General features: G+C 35.1%; 1 protein-coding gene across 1 annotated transcript in view; it reads right to left on the reverse strand.

Annotated features, from left to right (window-relative positions):
- The window catches only part of CNGB3 (cyclic nucleotide gated channel subunit beta 3), a 52796-nt gene that overhangs the window by 16881 nt on the left and 15419 nt on the right, over positions 1–20496 (reverse strand). The window contains exons 4-10 of the mRNA XM_032442595.1: positions 10520–10677; positions 8866–9051; positions 8066–8278; positions 6118–6164; positions 5112–5198; positions 4362–4426; positions 1865–1987 (exon numbers count right to left, since the gene is read on the reverse strand). Coding sequence (XP_032298486.1) covers positions 1865–1987; positions 4362–4426; positions 5112–5198; positions 6118–6164; positions 8066–8278; positions 8866–9051; positions 10520–10677 — 879 coding nt within the window. The remainder of the gene's footprint in view (positions 1–1864; positions 1988–4361; positions 4427–5111; positions 5199–6117; positions 6165–8065; positions 8279–8865; positions 9052–10519; positions 10678–20496) is intronic.

A 20496-nucleotide genomic window follows, 5' to 3' on the forward strand; every position in this document is an offset into this window, starting at 1 on the left:
GAACATCCTGAGTGTCTGATTTGGGTATGATGCAATGGAAGTAAAGCTTGGGTTTCAACATACCTGGGATTTTATGATACAGTCTAAGTTAAACTGAGGTGAAAGATTAATTGTATACATTGACCACCAGTGAGGGTGAGGTAGATTAATGGGTTTTTGAAATGTATGGGAATATATGCTTCTGTGTATTTTATTTCATCATCTCAGTTTAAAGACTTAAATTACTAATCTATTATTATTTTAAACAATAAATTCTACCCTAAATCCCACGTGATTTCAGTGTAACATCATTTGAAAAGTGTTTCTGCCTTCTCATGGAAAGCATACCACTAAATGCTAAAACCCGCCCATTGCCAGTGCACAATTGCATTGTCTGTGGCGAGTAAACGACTTCTACCAATTTTTTTTTTCATGAATGAAAAGGAAAATATTTTTTACTGTGAAAAATAAGAATTTTCCACCTGTTTTCTAGGCTGTTCTGAAAAAAACCACAACACATTAAAAGCTTGAAGACTGAGTAAGCTCTCTACTTTGAGAGACTTCAGATGGCTTAGTTGTAGTTATCTTGATTTTCAATTAGGAGGGAAATATTCCCAAGAATGACATTTACTGAAAAAGCTGTGAAAGAACTTCAATATGCATTTTTCTTGTGAGGTATCCAGAATACTTGATCGTGCGAGTAAATACCTGTGTATAAGTATACTTACGTAAGTGGTTCCCCTGAGCAACAAGCCTGCTAGCTTGCATCTGGTTGCAGTATTCAAGCTGAGTTATTTTAGATGTATGTGAAAACTTCAGATGCCTTCTTTTTTTTATTTTTTTTTTTTTTTTTAATTATTTTTTTATTTTTTTTATTTTTTTTAAGAGAGCCCTAATTATAAAAAATCTATGCTACTTTACATGAAATGTGTTTTACTCCAAAGGCTATTTTTCTTACCCTTCAAAACAGTGACTCCACATCAAAGCTGTGAAGTACAAAACAATTTCAAGCAATAAGAGTATGTCTCCAAGCTATTAACAGAGAGGCGTGAAAAGTTCTTTAAAGAGTAATTTATGTCATCAGCAGTACATTATATGTGGTTTTGAAAATTACATAATTAATGAACAAATTGAGTTTCTGCGTATTTAACTATTCTATGGTATTTGAAAGAAATGCAAATTATTTCATATATATGAAGATACTGGATATGATTTTATATAACTACACTCAGAATATGCGAGGAATTTGCTTATTTTAATCTTGCTTCCTTTCCATCACTTTAATGAATGTCCCTTATCTGGCACCCAGCCTTTTGCTGTCACAAGGAATTTGTGAAAAATGTGCCAACATCCACTCCTTCCCACTGAGGACACTCCTTGCCACATGGTTAAGCACGTCTTTCTCTAATGATCAAAGAAATCCAGAAGAATTTCTTTCAGGCCAACCATGATGGTGTTTAGCCAGAATAAAATGTTGTATTTTAATGACACAACGTTATGTGGAAGAAAAAAATAAAACAACACCTGTGACTTCAGTTTCCTTGAGGTATTGTTCTGCCATCCTCCTAACAATTCCCATGGGCGCAGGTAATCAGTAACTTTAATTTATGGTCCTTGTTGTTTTCTAAATGTTTAATTAAGTTAGTGCTTAGTGCTGACTCATAAACCCATAAAAGCTGAAAATAGTAAACCAATTATTCATTGCACCTGCCCTCCAAATATGTGTTAGTAATGAAAGCTGCTCTTCAGTAGACATGGTGCTAAAAGTTAGCTACCCATGCACTTGTAAAGCAACACATACCCTGCATGAAAAGTCATGGGGAAGAGAGGGGGTACAGGAAGGAGTAAAATCAGGGAAAAATTCTTTCAAGATAAAAGTACTTACATGTTTCCTTGTCCATCGTATACCCATCTAGTACTGCCAAGTCCTTCATAGTCTGAAGCCCAATAATATAAACATGCATTGATATGCAAGATAAACAGCAAATATCCAGTGGTTCGAATGACCCTATAAAAGTCAACAGATTCCAAATTACAGATGACTGAATTCCTGTAAAAAGCTAATCGTTTTTTCTCCTTTAATATGGAATCTTTTGCTTTTTTTCTTGTGTCAACACTGTATATACTAAACATCCAATCTTCCTATGTTCACTCTTCTTTAGGATGTCAGCAGGTGAGTGCCATTTCTCTGTTAAAGTAGCTCCCCACCTGTATTTACTCTGTGAAAAAATAGCAAGCAAAAAATCCTTCTCTCTCACATTTGTCCAAGATCAAATGATTATCTTTCCTAGCATGTTTGACACAGGATCATTTGCACATTATGGTTTCCTGATAATTTCATAATCCACTCCTTTAACTGGCTATGAATATTTAGAGAAATGGGAAACTATACCAATGAGGCTAGAATATCTCTGTTTGCCAAACCCCATTCAAGATAAGATGATAGGCTCCAAATCTGTGATTCAGAGCCAAGAAATGTCTGAGGTCAGAAATGAAATAGTTCACAAGAGCTTTGCTAGGAAGCCTACAGTAGATCCGCTAAATGGTGTGATTTAGTGGCTACAGCAGGCGTTATATCATTCCTAATCCCAGTTCTTACACTTATGGATGGTTCTTCAAATAACACCAATGATGAACTCCTTAAGCACTGAGTGGCTTTCTATTTAATACAGTAATGATCTCATTGTATATCCTCTGTTCAGTGCATGGGGATCAAAAGGAAGATCTCTTGGACTTATCTTTCTACTCAAACATTCAGGTAAATAGAAGGAAAACTACAGGACTTGCCTAAACACACACAGGCTGCTCTTGTAATGACTTTGTCAACAAACACTAAAGGCAGTGCAATTTGAGTGCATAGTAACTGAGAGAGGATGGTTATATGAAAATTTAATAAAGTCTAGTTGAATTAGATGCATAAAGTTAACAGGAGATCATATTTTTGTGGGTTCTTCAGTAGTTCTTCTCTCCTTTGCTTGTACATCTGGTGCCACTGCATGTTCTCCTTTGCATCTCCATGCTACTGAGCACTCTGCCTATGTGCACTCTTCTTTAGGATGCCAGCAGGTGAGTGCCATTTCTCTGTTTAAATGTTGATGTGATTCCAGGACAGTTCTGTGTAGGACCATAAGCTGTTAAGAACAGCATATAGCTGACATTATCTACCAGTATTACAATAGTGCCCATTCTGGATCTTGTACACCTGTTTGAATCCAGGCAGATGAAATGTGGCCTGTGCTTCATACTATGTATATTGTATTTCTCTGGACAAGTACCAAATCCAACATACTGAGTAGATAAGATATATTAACTTTTGCTGACTCTGTTTCTACAAACTCAAGCTGGTGAGTTTGTGAAAAGAATAACATTTTTCAACCTCTTTTTTGTTTTTCTACATCGCATAAAATATCTCATTTGCAAGATATGAATATCAAGTCTACCAGTTAAATGTAATAATTTCTGAAATAAAATAAGATGTTAACCTTTATTTTAATAACATGGTGATATAATTAAATATATTAATTAATTATAAATTAATTATAATTAATTATAAGTAATTATAATTAATAACTCATGCTGCAGAAGCACAGAAGAACAGAACATGTCCCATGCCTGAGACAAAGCTATTGTTGAACGAATAACACAGGAGAATCCAGGGCTGGTGGCACTATTAGTAGCTGATAGGATTAGTGAAAGAGTAGTGGAGTTATTTGAGTCCTAGAAGCGCTTACTGCTGAGGCAGATATGACACTTGCCATATCCATGTCCATGAGCTGCCTGAGTTGGAAACAAAATGAAAATTGAAATGCAGAAGCAGGGAACAGAATGCAATAGGCAACAATTATAATCATGGAGATCTGTATTGAACTGATTCTCATTTGAAGTTTAGTCAGTGTAGTGAAGGGTTAAGTTTCCAGGTTTGTGGGGAGAATATATTTGAAGAAAAATGTTGACATACATATGCTCAAGCTCATGACTTTATATTATTTATTAAGTACAAACAAACAACTCCTGAGGATTTGGCTCTGCTATTAGAAACCATATGATGTAATTCGTTAGCTCTTTAGCCAAAGAAACTTCTGTCAGATTGTTCAAATAAGTTAATTTTTGACAGGAACTTTAGGGTGGTGAACATATCACCTGAAAATAACCTCTACTCTTGAGCAGGCCAGTTGAGCTGAACAGGATTCCCTATATGAATGAAGCTTTACATTTATTATTTGAATGATTACAATGAAGATAAAAAGATTTAAAATATATATCATTTTAAACAGAACAGTTAAAGACGTACCAAATTCCATCCTGTACTTCACTGACTTATGAAATTAAACAGGTATTTTGTGCCTGGGATTGCATGCTGCAAGGATTTAATGAGCACATACCTGTAGATGTATGCTTTGTCCAGGATAGCTTCCAAACGGTCATTGAACTCAAAGAATGTGTTATGCTGAATGGAAAAGAAGTAATCAAATCACTATCCTCAACCCCACATCTTTTTCTTGTAACTGTTCACATACATATTCTGAAAATAATGTATTTTGCAGCAGTATAATTTTCTTTATAAGTTTATTTAAAAGATGAATTGCAAACCAAAGAGGAAAACTGAATAAAACAATGTTTTGGTTGTTAAGTGTCCCACTCATTCTAGAGGTCAGATTTCTGCAATTGTGTAAAGCCTGTCATAGCACAGAGAGCTCAAGAAGGGTTTGTTCTTGCCTGGAGGAAACCTGTTAACCCGTACAGCAAGTATCATGAAAGGGAGGGAGAGGGCTGCCGTGTAGCTCCACCTCAGACACTCCATCGCACACTCCACATCTTTGGAGACTATGACAAAAGTGGTTTTATTATTTTTACATATGCTGTGTACAGTTTATGCTGCCCTTAAAATTCACACCCTTGCTTTCCAGAACCTGGCATTATCATCAGGAGAAAGGACTTTGGTTGGCTAGACTATATCTTGACTTGTATTCTTTGTTGATTAGTTTACTGATGTTGCATAGACTCAGGTGATTCCTGAAGATATTTTCCAATTTCTAAGTGCCATATTCCTAAATATTATAAACAACTTTTCACTTACTTTTAGAAGCATTTATGTGGGGTTAGTCATCTGTCGTCTTTAATGCAGAACTTACCTTTAGCATCCTATTTACTCTAAACGCTGGGTTGAATCCGAAGAAAAAGTATAAAACGTCAAATGGCAATACTGATATCAAATCGAGCTATTGAAGAGAAAAGAGATCAATTTAAACTTCAAAGTAATCATAATGCATTTACTTGTTGTCAAAAACCTACTTAGAATAAATCACGATTGAATATAAAACTTCAACAGTCAGTATGCTATGCCTATAACTTCCAAAGTACTATTAGGGAAGATTATCCCTTTGGAAACAGTAACAGCTCTGCCCTACTCTTAAGCCTCTTGTTTCTGAGATTTTTACCTGTTTCATGGGGATTGTTGACAGTGTCTCAGATGTTTAGCTATTAGTGCATTCTGTTATTTCAATTAGGGTTCTGACAAGACTGAAATGGTAGACATGTGGCTGGAAAGTAGAGGTGAAGAGAGGTGAAACACATGAGGTTTCTACAGCTTTCAAGGCCAGGATGCTTGAAGCAGTCTGAGAGAGTATGAATTAGACTCTCTGCTTGCAGCCTGCAAAAGCCATCTGTTGCATACAAAATATTCACCATGGGATCATAGGATCTCATTATTATTAACTTCATAATTCTTATTATTGATACTGGTTTTTGTTATATTTTGCCTTTCCATATCATCCATAGATGTTGTACTTATGGGTGTGGTTTAGTGGGCAATGCTGGTGATATGTGGATGGTTGAAGTAGATGAACTTAAAGGTTATTTCCAACCTAAATATTCAACGATTCTATGAATTTTATTAATTCTATTTTATCCAATTATTATTATTTAGAATTGCATTTACAACTATTATGTTTTACAATTAAATATTGTTTATGACTATGAAGCAACATCATCTTCAGATTGAAGAACTAACATGACATCAACTCTACACTTTCTGCTGGCATTTAAAATCAACAGTAATTTTCAGGGAAAGATGAGATCCCATGTAATCCTTCTGACAGAAGCAACAGTACTGACGCCAGTAATGAAGGATCTGCTTACCCGAAACTTTATAGTGCTGTGATAGAATTTCTTCATTTCCACTTTGTCTGACTACAGTAATCATGAAAAGAGAAAAAAGCGAAGTCAAGAACCACATGTGAAGAATAACCTTTGCTACTCTACAGTAATAATATTCTTCTATTAATAAGGGTTTTTAATATTGCCTTTAAAAACTGTCTGAAAGAATGGAGTAATATCCATTACTCCAATGAAGAAATAGTATTTTCGTTTGACATTTTTTTCTTAAGCCAAATTTCATTAGATCTAGATTTGGGGTTTATCTGCTTTTTATCCAAATCTGAGTTTTTGTCTAATGAATTATGCTACATTTGCCTTTTTCCTCTCAAAGTCTCTGTACCAGCTGTTGCTTGATGCAACACTTCTCCATTTTGGGGAGGCCAAACTACATCAGTAGTTTCTAGAGAAATGAAGAGAAAGATTCTAATAGAGCTGTTCAAAATTAGCTCATTGAAAGCCAACATTAACATACAAGCATTTTAAGTATTATAATAATCAACATTGCATTCATTAGTAATGATTAGGCATTTATTTTTAAATTACTGTCCCTTGGAACTGATTTTCATACCTTAATAAGAAAGGCTAATCAAAAGAGCAGACAAATATATCTATTATTATACTTACAGTATTTATACCAGAGACATTTTTAAAGTAGACTTGTAATCTTAAAGATATTTCCATTCCTTTTACTATCATCATTTAGATATTATACTAAATACAAGAGATCCAGCAGAAGATGATCTCTTCACCCACTAAAATCTGTGAATTGTACAAACAGCTTCAGCAGTTTTATTTCAGAGAACTGAAAGGTCAACTCCATTACAATTTCAGCCTTCTTCATAGAACTTGAGTTTTGTAGGATTTCAGCAAGATTACCAGTTACTGAATGGCTAGGCATGGAAAAATACATTGCACTGCACTGCAATCTATCTGCACTATATTTATGTAGTTCTATCTGAGGTTCCTCTGTAAATGTATTAGCAATTTCTTTTATGCACAATATATAATATTCTACATAAAAGCAGTGAACTAAATCTAATTCCAAATTGATTTTGAATATATATATAATTTTGATTTTTTTTTGTTTGTTGGGCATAATAGCATCATGCTGAAATTCTAAACTTATTTGTTTTGTGCATTTGGTTTTCTTCTATAAGATGTTAAAGAATTGAAGGTAGGAAAGATATTAAAGAAAAATCAATGCTCTGTATTCCCTATTATATGCCACAGGTAAGCCTTTGCCTTTTTTCAGGCATGCACACATGGTTTTACTTTGCATTATTCTGTAAAAAGATTATTTTAAACAGTAGCAAAAGGCAGAGTTGTTTATAAATATATATATGTTCCCCCTTAAAAAAGATTTCAAATAAATAATTTTAAATATCCTGAGATTACAAGAATTTATTCTGCTTTTGTAAAAAAAATATATATATATATAACCTCACAATCTGTAAGAAAACATTTACATCCTGTCCAGCTCTAGCTGCACTGCCAATGCACTGTCTTCTGCTGTGATTTCTGAATAACATGAACAGAAAGTTGAACATTTCACATAAAACATGCCAAAACATATATGCATATATGAGTATATAATCTTATAATCACTCATTCCTGTAAAGATGCACCTATTTACTCCTGGTAAGAAAGCATTTTATGCTTATTTTGACTGTTGCATCTGTTATTTTCCAATCTGTTTTACTTTTTTTAAGAACTTCCATATGCCAGATTCCAGGGCTTGTCCAGAGTGTAGGCATTAGATACACTTTCTTCTTCCAAAACTGAATAATAAAAGGTCAGAGAAGGAGAATATAGGTATAATTTGCTAACCAAAAAAGTTGTGTAGACGTGACATATTAGAAAAAAACATAGCAGATTTCTATAATGCACTTCAATACATAGTCACTAATGGTGGAAATCCTACTTCCAATACTTACAATTATATCTCCACCTCTTAAAAACTGCACTCGGGGTTGGAAAACCAGAAGGTCACAGAGGTAGCAGATATCACAGATGATGTCTATGGCAAGCCAGTATATTGTATTACTTGGAGTTTGATATGGAAACACAAAGCGAAGGGGGATGAACCAGCAATTCCAGTTATAGGCCACTGTCACAAGCATAAGCCATGCTACGTAACGGCGATCTGAAAGACAGAACAATGCATTTGCAGACATGAAATTGGAATATTTTCTTATTCTGCTAGACATAGTTATGTTAATGCAGTATTTGGGAACCTTCCCACGTAGAGCTACCTATAATTATCTCTTTTTTAATTAACACAGGCTGATAAAGTGACACAGGCTGAAACTAAGAATTACAATAGCAATTGCAAAAGGATAAATAGAAGAGTTTGTGACAGCATATAAAATTTAATGCATCTGAAAAACTCAGAATGTTTTGTTGGTGCATGCTATAGCTGAAATGAATTATTTGGCCCTAATCTATGACACAGATTCTAGATCAAGTGACACTGAATATTGACTGTGGTTGTTTTATACACTAACTTTGTGGCAATAGAGAAATTACTCTGTCTTTCCATATCTTTGCTACTATCATCAGTTTTCTCTCTTTTCCCTATCTGTAATTAAAGTTCTTGAGGGTAGGATATGTGTGTTCCTCTGAATTGCAAAACAGAATGTAGACCATACTTTGGCTTGCAAGTACAATGTAAAACTAAGCCACTAATTCAACATGGCATTAGCCCATTTTAAAGCACAGCTTTTAATTTACCTGTGTATGAATCTATGCTGTCTGGTAGCTTTAGATAGGTCATGTACTTTTTCAGTGGAGGTTTTTTGAATTTACAGCACAGCATATCACAGTAGTGATCCTCTTCTGGCTTTGCTTCTGCTTCCTCTTTCTTTTCTTCTTTCTTTTCTTCTTTTGGTGGGGGCGGAGGCTTCTTCTTTGATGGTGCTAGTGACACAGAATGCCACAAAACGTGCCATTTTAACAATGGCTTAATTATGGTATCCGATTTTAACAAGTACAAGAGCCTCATCATATTAAACAACACTTGGTAGTGAATAAAGCTACTACTGATTGTAATATTGAGTGCATTAGAAAGCAGATTGGAGGATAAAATAACATTTGATATAATCATGTACATCTACTATTATTAATAGTGATAGTAATACTACTAATAAATCACTAGTAATAATACTATCACTCAACTTCCTGTTGAGTCCAGTATACATTACTGCAGTTTCTTGGACAGTTCCCAAAGCAAGTGCCATAAAAGACTGAAGTAATTCATAATTCAGCTTTCTTTAATTCACCTGTGCATATTTTGGTATATGATTGTTGCATATAATGTGTTCAATTAGGATGGAGATAAGAAAAGATATCTCTGACATGGGCAGATTTCTCACCTTTTGTAAGATCTGATATGCTTAACACAGCAGGTGAAACTAATGGGAAGCCTATGATTTTGTATATTTCTAAGGTGAGAAAGCCTAGTGGCATTCCTTTGAACTCCATTCTATTTTATGCTGGATAATTTTGTCCACATATTTGTCCAATTAATTCTGGTTGCTTTATTTCTGAGTAAGCTACACAATCTTTGAAAGCAGATTTAAGAAGTGGATCTACAGTTATTTGAGAAAGAAATAATTGTGAGTTCTATGTGGAGAACAAAAGATGTAACTGAGCAAAGAGTAATTTTAAAAAAAAGTGGAATAATTTTCTTCATTGATACAGTTCATTTTACTTCTGACACTATTTTTTCTAGCCTGTTAAAAACTGGATAAGGAATAAACATCTCAAAACAGCAGAATATCAAATCACCACATTTGATTTTTCATGAAAAAGAAATAAAGTAAAACAAACTTTCCTCTAAAGAGGAAGAGCATTATATTTGTTTGATGTTTCATATTTTATCTAAAGTCAACGTTTAATGAATTTCAGATGAGTTTGCTCTGTCTGAAATGTGTAAGTAGAGTCCTCAGGGTGTCTTAAAGATTGCTGTCTTGGATAACATGTTATTTATTTTCACACAACAGATCTAATCTCAGACTGCTCTGTATCTACTAGTGAGTGAGATACGTTTCCTCATAAATTTTAGATTCATTGTAATGAATAAAGATATTTGGGATCTACTTTAGAATGTATAAAACTGCTTGACAGAGACAATTCTAGACATTAACCAAGATTTTCCATCCAAGCCTGTAGTGATGGGTTCAAAAGGAACTCGTACCATGGGACCTGGCTTCCTGTAAATACTTACAGATAACTTGACTTCACTAGGCACAAACTGACCCATTTCAATGAGTAAATGTGATGTGGTAAGAAAAACTTACTGAAAAATTTTCTGTTTCAGCAAAGGAATTTTCATCTTTCCACTCAACAGATGCACAACTATTTCTTGTACTCTATAGTCACTTACAAGCTGTAGGACTGCCTTCAGGAGAGGACAGCACTGGGTCTTTCAGCTTTTCTTTATAGGCTGTGGCCCTTTCCCGCATTTTTCTGACAATCTCCTGAAGCTGGGCATCAGCATATTCATTTGTTTGGAATCCTTGAGTTGTTGCCTTCTGTGTGCTGCTTAAAACAGAAAGAGAAGAGCTTTATGTGCTGAAATGCTATGGAAGAAACTGTGCCAATTCTACAGTACAAGCAGAAGTCAAACATTAATACTGGATCTTTATTGGACACGGTGTTTATTCGTATCATTTAATTCATTATTAGGTGGGCACATAATTTAACTTATGTTGCTTTCTGTTTGTGTCCACTGATACTGCTGGATACTAACAGCAATCTACAAGATAATGCAAACAGAGGAGTTCAGGATACCATATGTTCTATAAACCCTGCTATACAAATGAATTCTTACCATTACTTTTCACTAATTTCTTACTTGGCTACTTAAGACATAGAGCTTATCCTATGTTTTGGCTAAGATACAAGGCATGATCCCATCTGTGAAATAAAAGGTGATCATTACTGTGCTATATCCAGAAGATGATGGGACACGACTGAGTTACAGACTCTGATGCAGTGATACAGGTGATAAGAATATGCTAGCTTCATTCATTTATTTGATCTAGGCTTTTTATGAATTTTTGATAAATGGAGGTTAAAAAAAATCTTTTTTTAGCAACTGTAAAAAAACGAATGGTGTTCTTGCTAAAAATTTCTCCACCATTAAGAGGTCACAAACTCTATATTTACTCAGACTTGGAGTGACACAATAACTACATTTCAGCATTCATCATTTCTTCAGGCTTAGAGACCTTTAATTTTCAAGCACTTTCACTCACAAATTCTGCATTGACACTAATGATTTTAATTGGATCTATACATATCACACAGTTGATTAGAACATCTGGCTGAGACTGTTTCTTGTTTGACTCCTTTTGGGCTTATTCTCACTTGAAATTTAATCCTCAATTACTTGTTACTATGCAAGATGGGGCCATTTTGGAGTATCAACCAGCTCTGCAAGGCATTTGGACTTTTATGTAGAGACTAGGATGTAGAGTTTAAGGCAGAGTGTCTGGAAGACTGTTTAGAAGAAATGGACCTGGGGATATCAGTTGATGCTGAATAAGAGCTAGCAGTGTACTCAGATGTCCAAGAAGGCCAATGGCATCCTGGCTTGTATCAGAAATAGCATTGCCAGCAGGAGCAGGGAAGTGATCATCCCACTGTACTCAGCCCTGGTGAGGCTGTACCTTGAGCCCTGCATTCAGTTTGGGACCCTAACAACAAGAAAGACATCAAGACCTTGAAACATGTCCAGACAAGGGCAATGAAGCTGTGAGGGGTCTGAAACATAAATCTCATGGGGAGTGGCTGAAGGAGCTGGGTTTGTTCAGCCTGGAGAAGAGGAGGCTCAGGGGTGACCTTATTGCTCTCTACAAGTTGTGTCAGGGGAGATTCTGGTTGGATGTTAGGAAATATTTCATCTCTGAGAGTGTGGTCAGGTTCTGGAACGGGCTACCCATGGAGGTGTTGGTGTCGCCATCTCTGGAGGTGTTCAAGAAACTTTTAGATGTGCTGAGGGACATGGCTTAGTGGGAACTGTTGGTGATAGGTGGACAGTTTGACTGGATTATCTTGTAGGTCTTTTCCAATCTTGGTGATTCTGTGATTCTATGATTTTGTTCTGTATCCTAGATGTAACATTTTTCAGCTGGTGCTCCACAGTGGTGTCAGAGACAGCTAGAGACAGATGTGATTAGTGCAGGCAGTAAACCTGGTGGTTTACACCCACACTGGTTGCAGCTGCTTCGTCTGTACTGAAATCCTGCCAGCTATGCTCGATATGGTGAATATAGCAGAGTACTGTCCTGTCTTTCTTTACAGTTTTCCAGCTCTGTATCAAATAACATGGGGGTGAGGATGCTACAGTAAGAGAAGCAGCAGATGAAGAGTGAAGCAGGCCTGAAATTACCCATTTTTGGAGAAGAAAAATAGAGGGAAAGTGGCATGACAATATCTTGGAGAAGGAAGAAGTGAAAAATACAGCAAGGTAATCTTTGAATAAACAGCATGTCTCCTCAACATTTAAATTTACTTTTATGTTCCTAACAGAAGGAGCTGTAACTAAAAAAGGAAAATGTCAGAGCTGTTTGAGAATCACAGTTTTCTGGAGACACAACACATATCATGTTGCCCAAAAAAGTATAATATAAGGATGTGAAAATGCTACAGCAATAAAACCATTGGATAAAATGAAGATAAGTCATTAGAAGCAGAAAAAGTGCAAGTCTGAAGTATGTGCTTATTTATTCCTCTAATTTAAGACTTCTGTAGATTCTATTTCTTAAAACTCCCCAGGATGGAGATTAATCAAACTGTTCTAATGCACTTTTTCATCTCATCAAGGTTTATTTTGTATCACATTTTTCCTCTACTCTGGCCATCTGCAGCATAATGAAATGCTTTTGTATTTTGAGCTAACATGTCACAATTAGTTTTACAGCTTCTATGCGAGGAATTTCAAATAATTTCTGCACTTCACTGTTGTTGTATTTGCCCAAGGCATTAGCTATTTTATAAAAAATAATACACTTATCAGAAGTGTTGCGACAAAGGACACTGCTATCTGCTTTTGAGGAAGAAGCCAAAAAGATGTGTGGGATTTCTTCTTGTTTCACAGCCTCTGCAAAACAAGCTAAAGTCTGCTTTATCATAAATGGGGAGCTTTATCTCTGCAGTATAACCCAAAGGAATCATGTTGTTATTTGGTACTGATTAGAAAACCTGTGAATCTGTTTAAAACTATTTGAAACACAGTTGATAAGAAATTGATTTTCCTTGACACTTGATTTGCATGATTTTTTCCTCTGTTACTTTCTAATAATGAGATGCTTAAATTTTCTGTGATTAACACAAATGGAAGAGGCTAGAAGTTGAAAACATCTGATTTAAGGTGTGTTTTGTGCCTTCTTATGAAGGTACACTTGAAAATACCTTGGCTAATGAAGCCCTTTCTAACTTTGCTCTGTCTCTTAGTGGCACATGCCATGAGTAGGTGATGCCAGTGCTGCAAGACTGCCTGTCACTGCATGCTGTGCTCTGGGTGCAACTGAGGCCCGGAGCAGCACTTCCAGCCTGCCCTTAGATCAGCAAAGTTTGTTAAGGTATTTTCCTCTTTTAGTTTGGAGATGTTCCTTTAACTCTGTGTGCTCTTTAATGTGTAAGCCTTTTATTGACTCTGTTTATGGATGTTTTACAAATTCATATACATAAGCACATATCTGCCAGTAGGACAAGCGTGAATGGCCATCAGGAACAAAAGCGTATTTTCTGGGTATGAGAGCCTGCTAAAGTTGTTCTCTGCTTTGAAGAGACCATATTTAGTTAGAGTAATTAGTTCATCACACTACATTACAGTATTTTCTGATTCTGGTTCTCTATGACTCAGATATTTTGTACCTGTGAAAAGGGCTAATTTGACTTGATGGTTGGACTAGATGATCTTGGTGATCTTTTTCAACCTTAATGATTCTCTGATTTGCAGATTCTATGACTTATGTTTTTAACCTGCTCTGTGAAGGAGATAATGCCTCATTTGAATATATCATCATGTTCATTCTCATCTCACAGATGTAATTACAGACTGTATTGATTTTGCACTGGGCTCTTTCTGGCTTTATTCAGTGTACAAAAGGTTTCAGAGGATGAATAAGCTTGTGGTGTCAACCAGTTGCTGCTTTCCCTTTGTCTGTGTTAGATAGTTGAATATTTTGTGCTGTACTGGAGCAGATTTGCAAATTCAGAGGTAAATCTCCTTCCTTACTGGCACACTACCTGGCTGGGCAGAAAAACACTTCTTTGCTTTTCTCTGCTGAGTTGTGCTGAATGCAAGGTTTTGTCTCTAAGCTGATGCATTATTCTTTAAGCAAATTTATATATGACATCTATGCAGTACTTTAGATGAGGCTTAGACCTATACTTACAAAAGCGTGTATCCCTTTACAGAGTGAAAGAACCTTCTGGAAGTAGTTACTTCACATGGCCCAAGAAATGGGAAGTTAGGACTATATCTCATGTACTAGTCATGTGGCTTGGTTATTACCTCAAACACGTTTTGTATAGCAATAGCAAGATATCTAATGATAGAATTATAATAGTAATGTATTTTTTTAGACTTGGTAATATATATAATGATAGAGTGATAACTATAATTAGTTTTTTAAATTATTTTTATCTTGTAGGTTTTTTCTTGATATAATTCTTTCCAAGTGAAGAAAAAAATTTAGGCACCAATAGCACATCAGAAAAAGGCCTTGAGAGAACAGGTTATGGAAATACTGAACAGAGGGTGCTAATGTATGTAACATCTTTTAAGCACTGCAGCTTTGAATCTTTCTGTATTAAGAGTTCAAATAATACAGGAATCAAAATACAATGGATGATTTTAGAATAAAGCAATTTTAACCTTTTTTAGTTTGCAATCTGGAGTTTAATTCCTTTCTGCTTTTTGGTCATGAATACCAAATACTGAGTTCAACTTCCTCTTTTATCTACCACATCAGCCCCTGGTGTATGAAATATGAAAATGTATTTTATAAATGCATGCAGTCTGAAAAAAACCCAAACATATTTCTTTCTGCTGAATTCAGTTATAATACTTCTCTTTGCATCACTTAAAAAAACTTTCTCCTGTCTATCTGGGAATGCTGTTCTTATCATTGCAAGAGATTTTGTTTTTACTGAGCACTGAGAAACTGAGACCTGTGTCTTGACTAAATAATTTGTTGTCTTGAATAAATTATGTAGAACCTCTATTTCAAATAACCAGCTTTCAGAAGAATGTGACAATGGATAGCTGCGCACATGTCTACAAACCACGGTGGTATAGCTGAGAAATATTTCAGTGTGACAGAAAAATGTAGACCTGGGCATCATGAAAGGTATTGATTCAAAGTTATCCTCAGCATGCACTCTCAATTCCTCTGTGGGTAGATTTACAGAGACCAGAACCCCACCTATATATTACTCCCACTTCCAATCTTAGATGACATAGGGAACTTCATGGTTTTCTTCATGGCTTTGACTGTAGCTATTCTGATTAAGCTTTCTTCATAGTCAATAGAAAGCTTCCCTGAAGGAAGGTTCATGATGACTAAGATATGCTTCTTCTCTTGTTTATGAAAGGAGTCTATCTTTCTTTACCTGAACAGGCATTCTATGGACATTTAGGAATGGCCTGTTGTATTATCTTCAAAAATTTGTTTAGTACAAAATGTAGTAGTCTGCTAATGATGATTAACAGGAAACGGAACTGGGAAGATTACGAAGTAGGATTAATTTCTACACGGGGAAATTAAACTATTTAGACCCAATAATAGAAATAAGAGCAAATCTAATGCTACGTAATGAAGACATTTATTTAAGAACAAATAGAATTTATTTTGCAAATGGTAGTATTTTCAATTGCAGATGGCAAAAGATAAATATCCAGTAGTTTCAGTCCACAGCAGGGTGCCTAAGAACCATAATGTATTTTGGTTATGAAAAGCAACAATGAAGCCATAGACCTAAAATGCATCTGGTATTTTGTCTGTGAAGGAAGCGTGAATGTAGGTATATAAGAAAATGGTTAGAGTTATTCTGACCATCTATACTCTAAAGGTGAATTCATACAGGAAATGATAAAGTCTCTTAGAATGACTGAGGGCCCTGACAACCTGTTTTATAAAAGAACAACAAAAGAGGTTGAGAGGCAGTAGGATCTTTATCTCTAATTTAAGTATTAGTAGATAAACAGTCAGGGAGAAGAGATATTTGAGCTGAACAAAATTGTAACAAGAATAGATGTGGAGAGAAACAGCGTGAATTAGTATGAAAGTTTCTAAGCCTTTACAGGCTGTGAGAGCCTTTCAGTGTGGATAGCCTTCTAATATTTTAGGATATAAGGAAATTATCTCAAGTTTCACCAGAGGATGCTTAGATTGGATATCATGAAGAATTTTTTCATGAACGTGTAATTAGGAAATAGAGCGAGCTGCCTAGGGAAGTGGTAGAGTTTCAGTTCTTGGGAGAGAGATGTGTGGATGTGGCATTTAGAGACATGGTTTAGTGGTGAACTTGCTATTAGATGATGGCTGGATTTTATTTTATAGATCTTTTGCAGCTTAAATGATTCCGTGATTCTATGAGTGAGTAACAGCTGAAATAACTCTGATATACTGCAAGAATGTGTCAGCTATGATCATTAAAGGTGTCTTAGACAGTGATTCCCTAGAATGTATTAAAATGTAATAAAATGGATACGTGGGAAATCTTCAGAAAATTTGAAATACATAGACAGGGAAAGTGAATAAGTTAGCAAACATGCATAGGTGTCACTAGGTCAGTTATTATAAAAGGTCCAAACCGCTCAAATGTAAACAATGTGAGGTGAACATACATATATGAGCTTAACATACATATTTGTGAGCTTGTATGTCAGCTTCTATGTGAGCTTAACATACAAATAATATTTAATGGACTTGAAATAGATTGTTGACGCTTTCAATCCCATGGAATGTCAAGAAGTCATTGATTTAGTTTTAATTTTCTTCATCGGTCTTAAATTCTGTATCATCCGGTTCCTCATAATTTCTTTTTTTAAAGAAGAAAAGTGGCTGAATGACACCCAACTTTAGTAATCTGTGAGATCATGTCTTTTCCTGTGTGCTGCATGTTCTGTAATATGGGCAGTATTTTAAATTTTCTTTGCACTAAGAAAAGATAAAATATTTTTAAAATTTTCATTCTATTTTAGGGCTGTGCTTACTTCACAATGCAATTTGAATTAAAATTGATGTTAATTTTCTCCTGTTGTCTATTTTCTTATATATTTGATTAATTTGAAGGTAACAATATAATATTTGGGTGAGTACTTTTGATTGTATATACATTCGAGATTAGGCCATAAGCTTTAAGTGAACACCATGAAAATTAAACTACCCACTGGAATTGATGACTTTCCTTAGTTCAGAGTCTTTGTAAAGAAATTATGCTTGTTTGGGCCCAAAGCAAGTGTTTTGAGACAAGATATAAAGACAATTCATTTTGCATATCTCATGTTTTATTCTTATAGCAAAATGGATAAAGAAGAAACAACATTTAAGGAAGCCACTGTCTGTCTATCTGAGTTATTTACTGACATTGGGCTCCAAACAGACTTCCTCATGAAGCACTGACAAAAATTTAATCACCGAGGCTGCATGACATTCTTTCTGTTTAGTTCAAAGGTAGCAACTTCTTTGACAATCCTCTTAGTTATTCAGTTGCAACAGGTTGTGAGTCCTCTAATCTTCCTTACAGTACTCTCTAGGGAGAAGGCTGCCTCAATATTGAACACATGGAATTATGATTGAGGTACAAGACTAAAACGTAAATAAGATTTTATTTTGAATAGCAATTTTATGGTATGATATGTGCAGAACAAAGTAGGATACGTGTTGAAAGTACTAATTAACTTTTAAAACTCACCTTTCTTTAATGTCAGTAGTGATATGAAGTTGCTTAATTGCACTGGATATTTAGCATGATTTAAAAAATAAAGGCAGAATCATTTCTATCACTAATCATTCTAGAACAAAAACAGAACCTTATAGGAAAGCACCATATGGGAATAAACAAGGCTGATGTGCCACTGGGTCATTCTTATTTGTAAGTGAGTAAATCTCTGAGGTATCTGTCTCTTACCAGGAATGTTTAAAGCTATTTTTTAGCACATATATGTAAGTGTTGTATACAGTTCGTGAGCACAGTGCAAATCCTTCTTTAAACTTTCCATTCCTTAATTTTTAATAACTAGAGGCGAATATGAAAACATTACAATATTTCACAGTGTGAATTAAAAAAAAAAAAAAAAAAAAGTTGCAATAAAGTTTCCCAAATAAAAAGCTTCAATTTCAGTTGACACTTTGATTTCCCACCTGAATTCATTGAAATCCTAATATATATAATCACACACGTGTAGGACTGAGAGAACTTTTAGATGTGCTAAAATCCAATATCCTACCACTCAAAAAGGGATGAAATACATCTGCACCATTCCGGAAAGAAGCTTGTTTAAACTTATTAAAAATATGTGTAGTGGTGTCGATTCCACAGTCTCCCTAAAGTATCCATTTCAGTGCTTCATTAACCTCTTTATAAGATCTTTTTCTCAACAAAATTTGTCCAACAACTGTGAATATGGGATAAGAAGTATAGATTCACCTTTTTATTTGGATTTGGTACACCAATACATTGTTATTTATTTTTCAGGTTCTCTATTTAGTCACTGCAAAAGCTACAATGCAGGCACTAAAAGTGATGAGCTCTGACAGATAAGTAAAAGAAAATATATAAGATTTAAGAAAATAATTTTGATTTTACAAAATGTACGGGGTATGTTAAATCTATCTGCAATTTTATGTGCTGCAGTCTTTAGCTGGAAATGGCTAAAGAAAGGTATTTCTCTTTGGAAAATGTTTGCAACTCTTTGTAAAATGGGATTTTTCAGGATTGCTCAGCACTGACCTTGTTTTACTTTCTCCCAAGTCAATTAGAATTTAGAGCCATGAGTGTCGTCTTTTTGGGTCCCTGGCATTCTAACAGTAAGCTATGATTTTTGGAAGCTCTCTAGAGAGTTGATACTGACCTCTTTCACCAAGGAGCTAAGATTCTGTTCTTGTGGTTCAGCATCATTTCTCTAGGATACATCTGCATGGTGAATTGATGTGTAGCAACTAGTGGATGGCAAGCACTAATAAGTACTCTAATTTTCTTGGTTGAGGTAATTGAGCTAAATGAAGTACATTACTCACAGAGCAGGCTACCAGCAGGAGTTCTCTTTATTAACCTGGCTATGCACCACATAGCAAATTACCTCTTAATCTCTGTTTGTTTTGTTATCTTTTTTTTTGCTATTAGCCAAATTAGAAAGGAAAAAAACCCATCTCCTTTATAGGCTTAAGAAAGGCTGGTATAACTTACTAGGTAATGGGATGTAGCTATGAAAAAGGCAAAATGCAAACACAATTCAGTCTTCTTGAGCCACTTGATCTCATGACAGTTTGCAGCACAAGAGCTCTCCTGGAAAATGTTAAAGGCTGGTTTTCTGAATTTGCAAAAGCAGAACATGGGAGTGTTAAGCATATTTTATTTATTAATTATATGTTAAAATTTATTTCATGCATTTTATTTGAATATGCTTTGTTAACAGATTCTGTAGGCAACATATCAGATACAATTTTTTGCTCTTTTCTGAACAGAACATTTTGCAGTGAAATGCAAGAGCCTCTGAAGTCCTGGTTACCTACGTTTTTGGTTTTTTTTTCCTTCATATACTCTTGGATATGAGGCCTGCAAGTATCAACGGTCATTTCACACAGCATTTTGCAGAGCAGGGTTTGCCATCCTTGACTGGGGTTTTAGTGTACTACCATAATATAAATAGTACAATGTAATCATCTTGGTAATCTGAAAAGATGAAGCACTCTTACAACTTTATCCAGGCTTAAAGGATTTTAAATATCACAGAAGAGAGAGGGTGTCATTGGAGGCTTCTTTATCCCTCCATTTTTTCTCTGATCTATGCTCTCAGTTGTTTTGTGTACCATTCTTCCATCCTTTATGTTTTTTAGGTTTCTTCAGTTTCTCAGTCTCACTCCTTGGGGTCAGTCATCTGTTGTTAATTCTTCCTTAGGTAACTTTCTCACCTCTACTCACCTCTATGCCATTACCGTTTATATAGCTGACTTAACCAACCATCACATGCACCAAGCACTATGTTGACTGTCATGCTTCAGTGTAGGGTCATAAAAAGGTCTTGCATTTGTCTTTCCTGTATCATCTTTGTAATTACATCTTTTCAAAATTCCTCATTAGATGTTGGGGTCCAAACAGTACCCTCACAAAGCAAATTATGGT

This window comes from Coturnix japonica, chromosome 2 (assembly GCF_001577835.2).
Source record: "Coturnix japonica isolate 7356 chromosome 2, Coturnix japonica 2.1, whole genome shotgun sequence".
Lineage (NCBI taxonomy): Eukaryota > Metazoa > Chordata > Aves > Galliformes > Phasianidae > Coturnix > Coturnix japonica.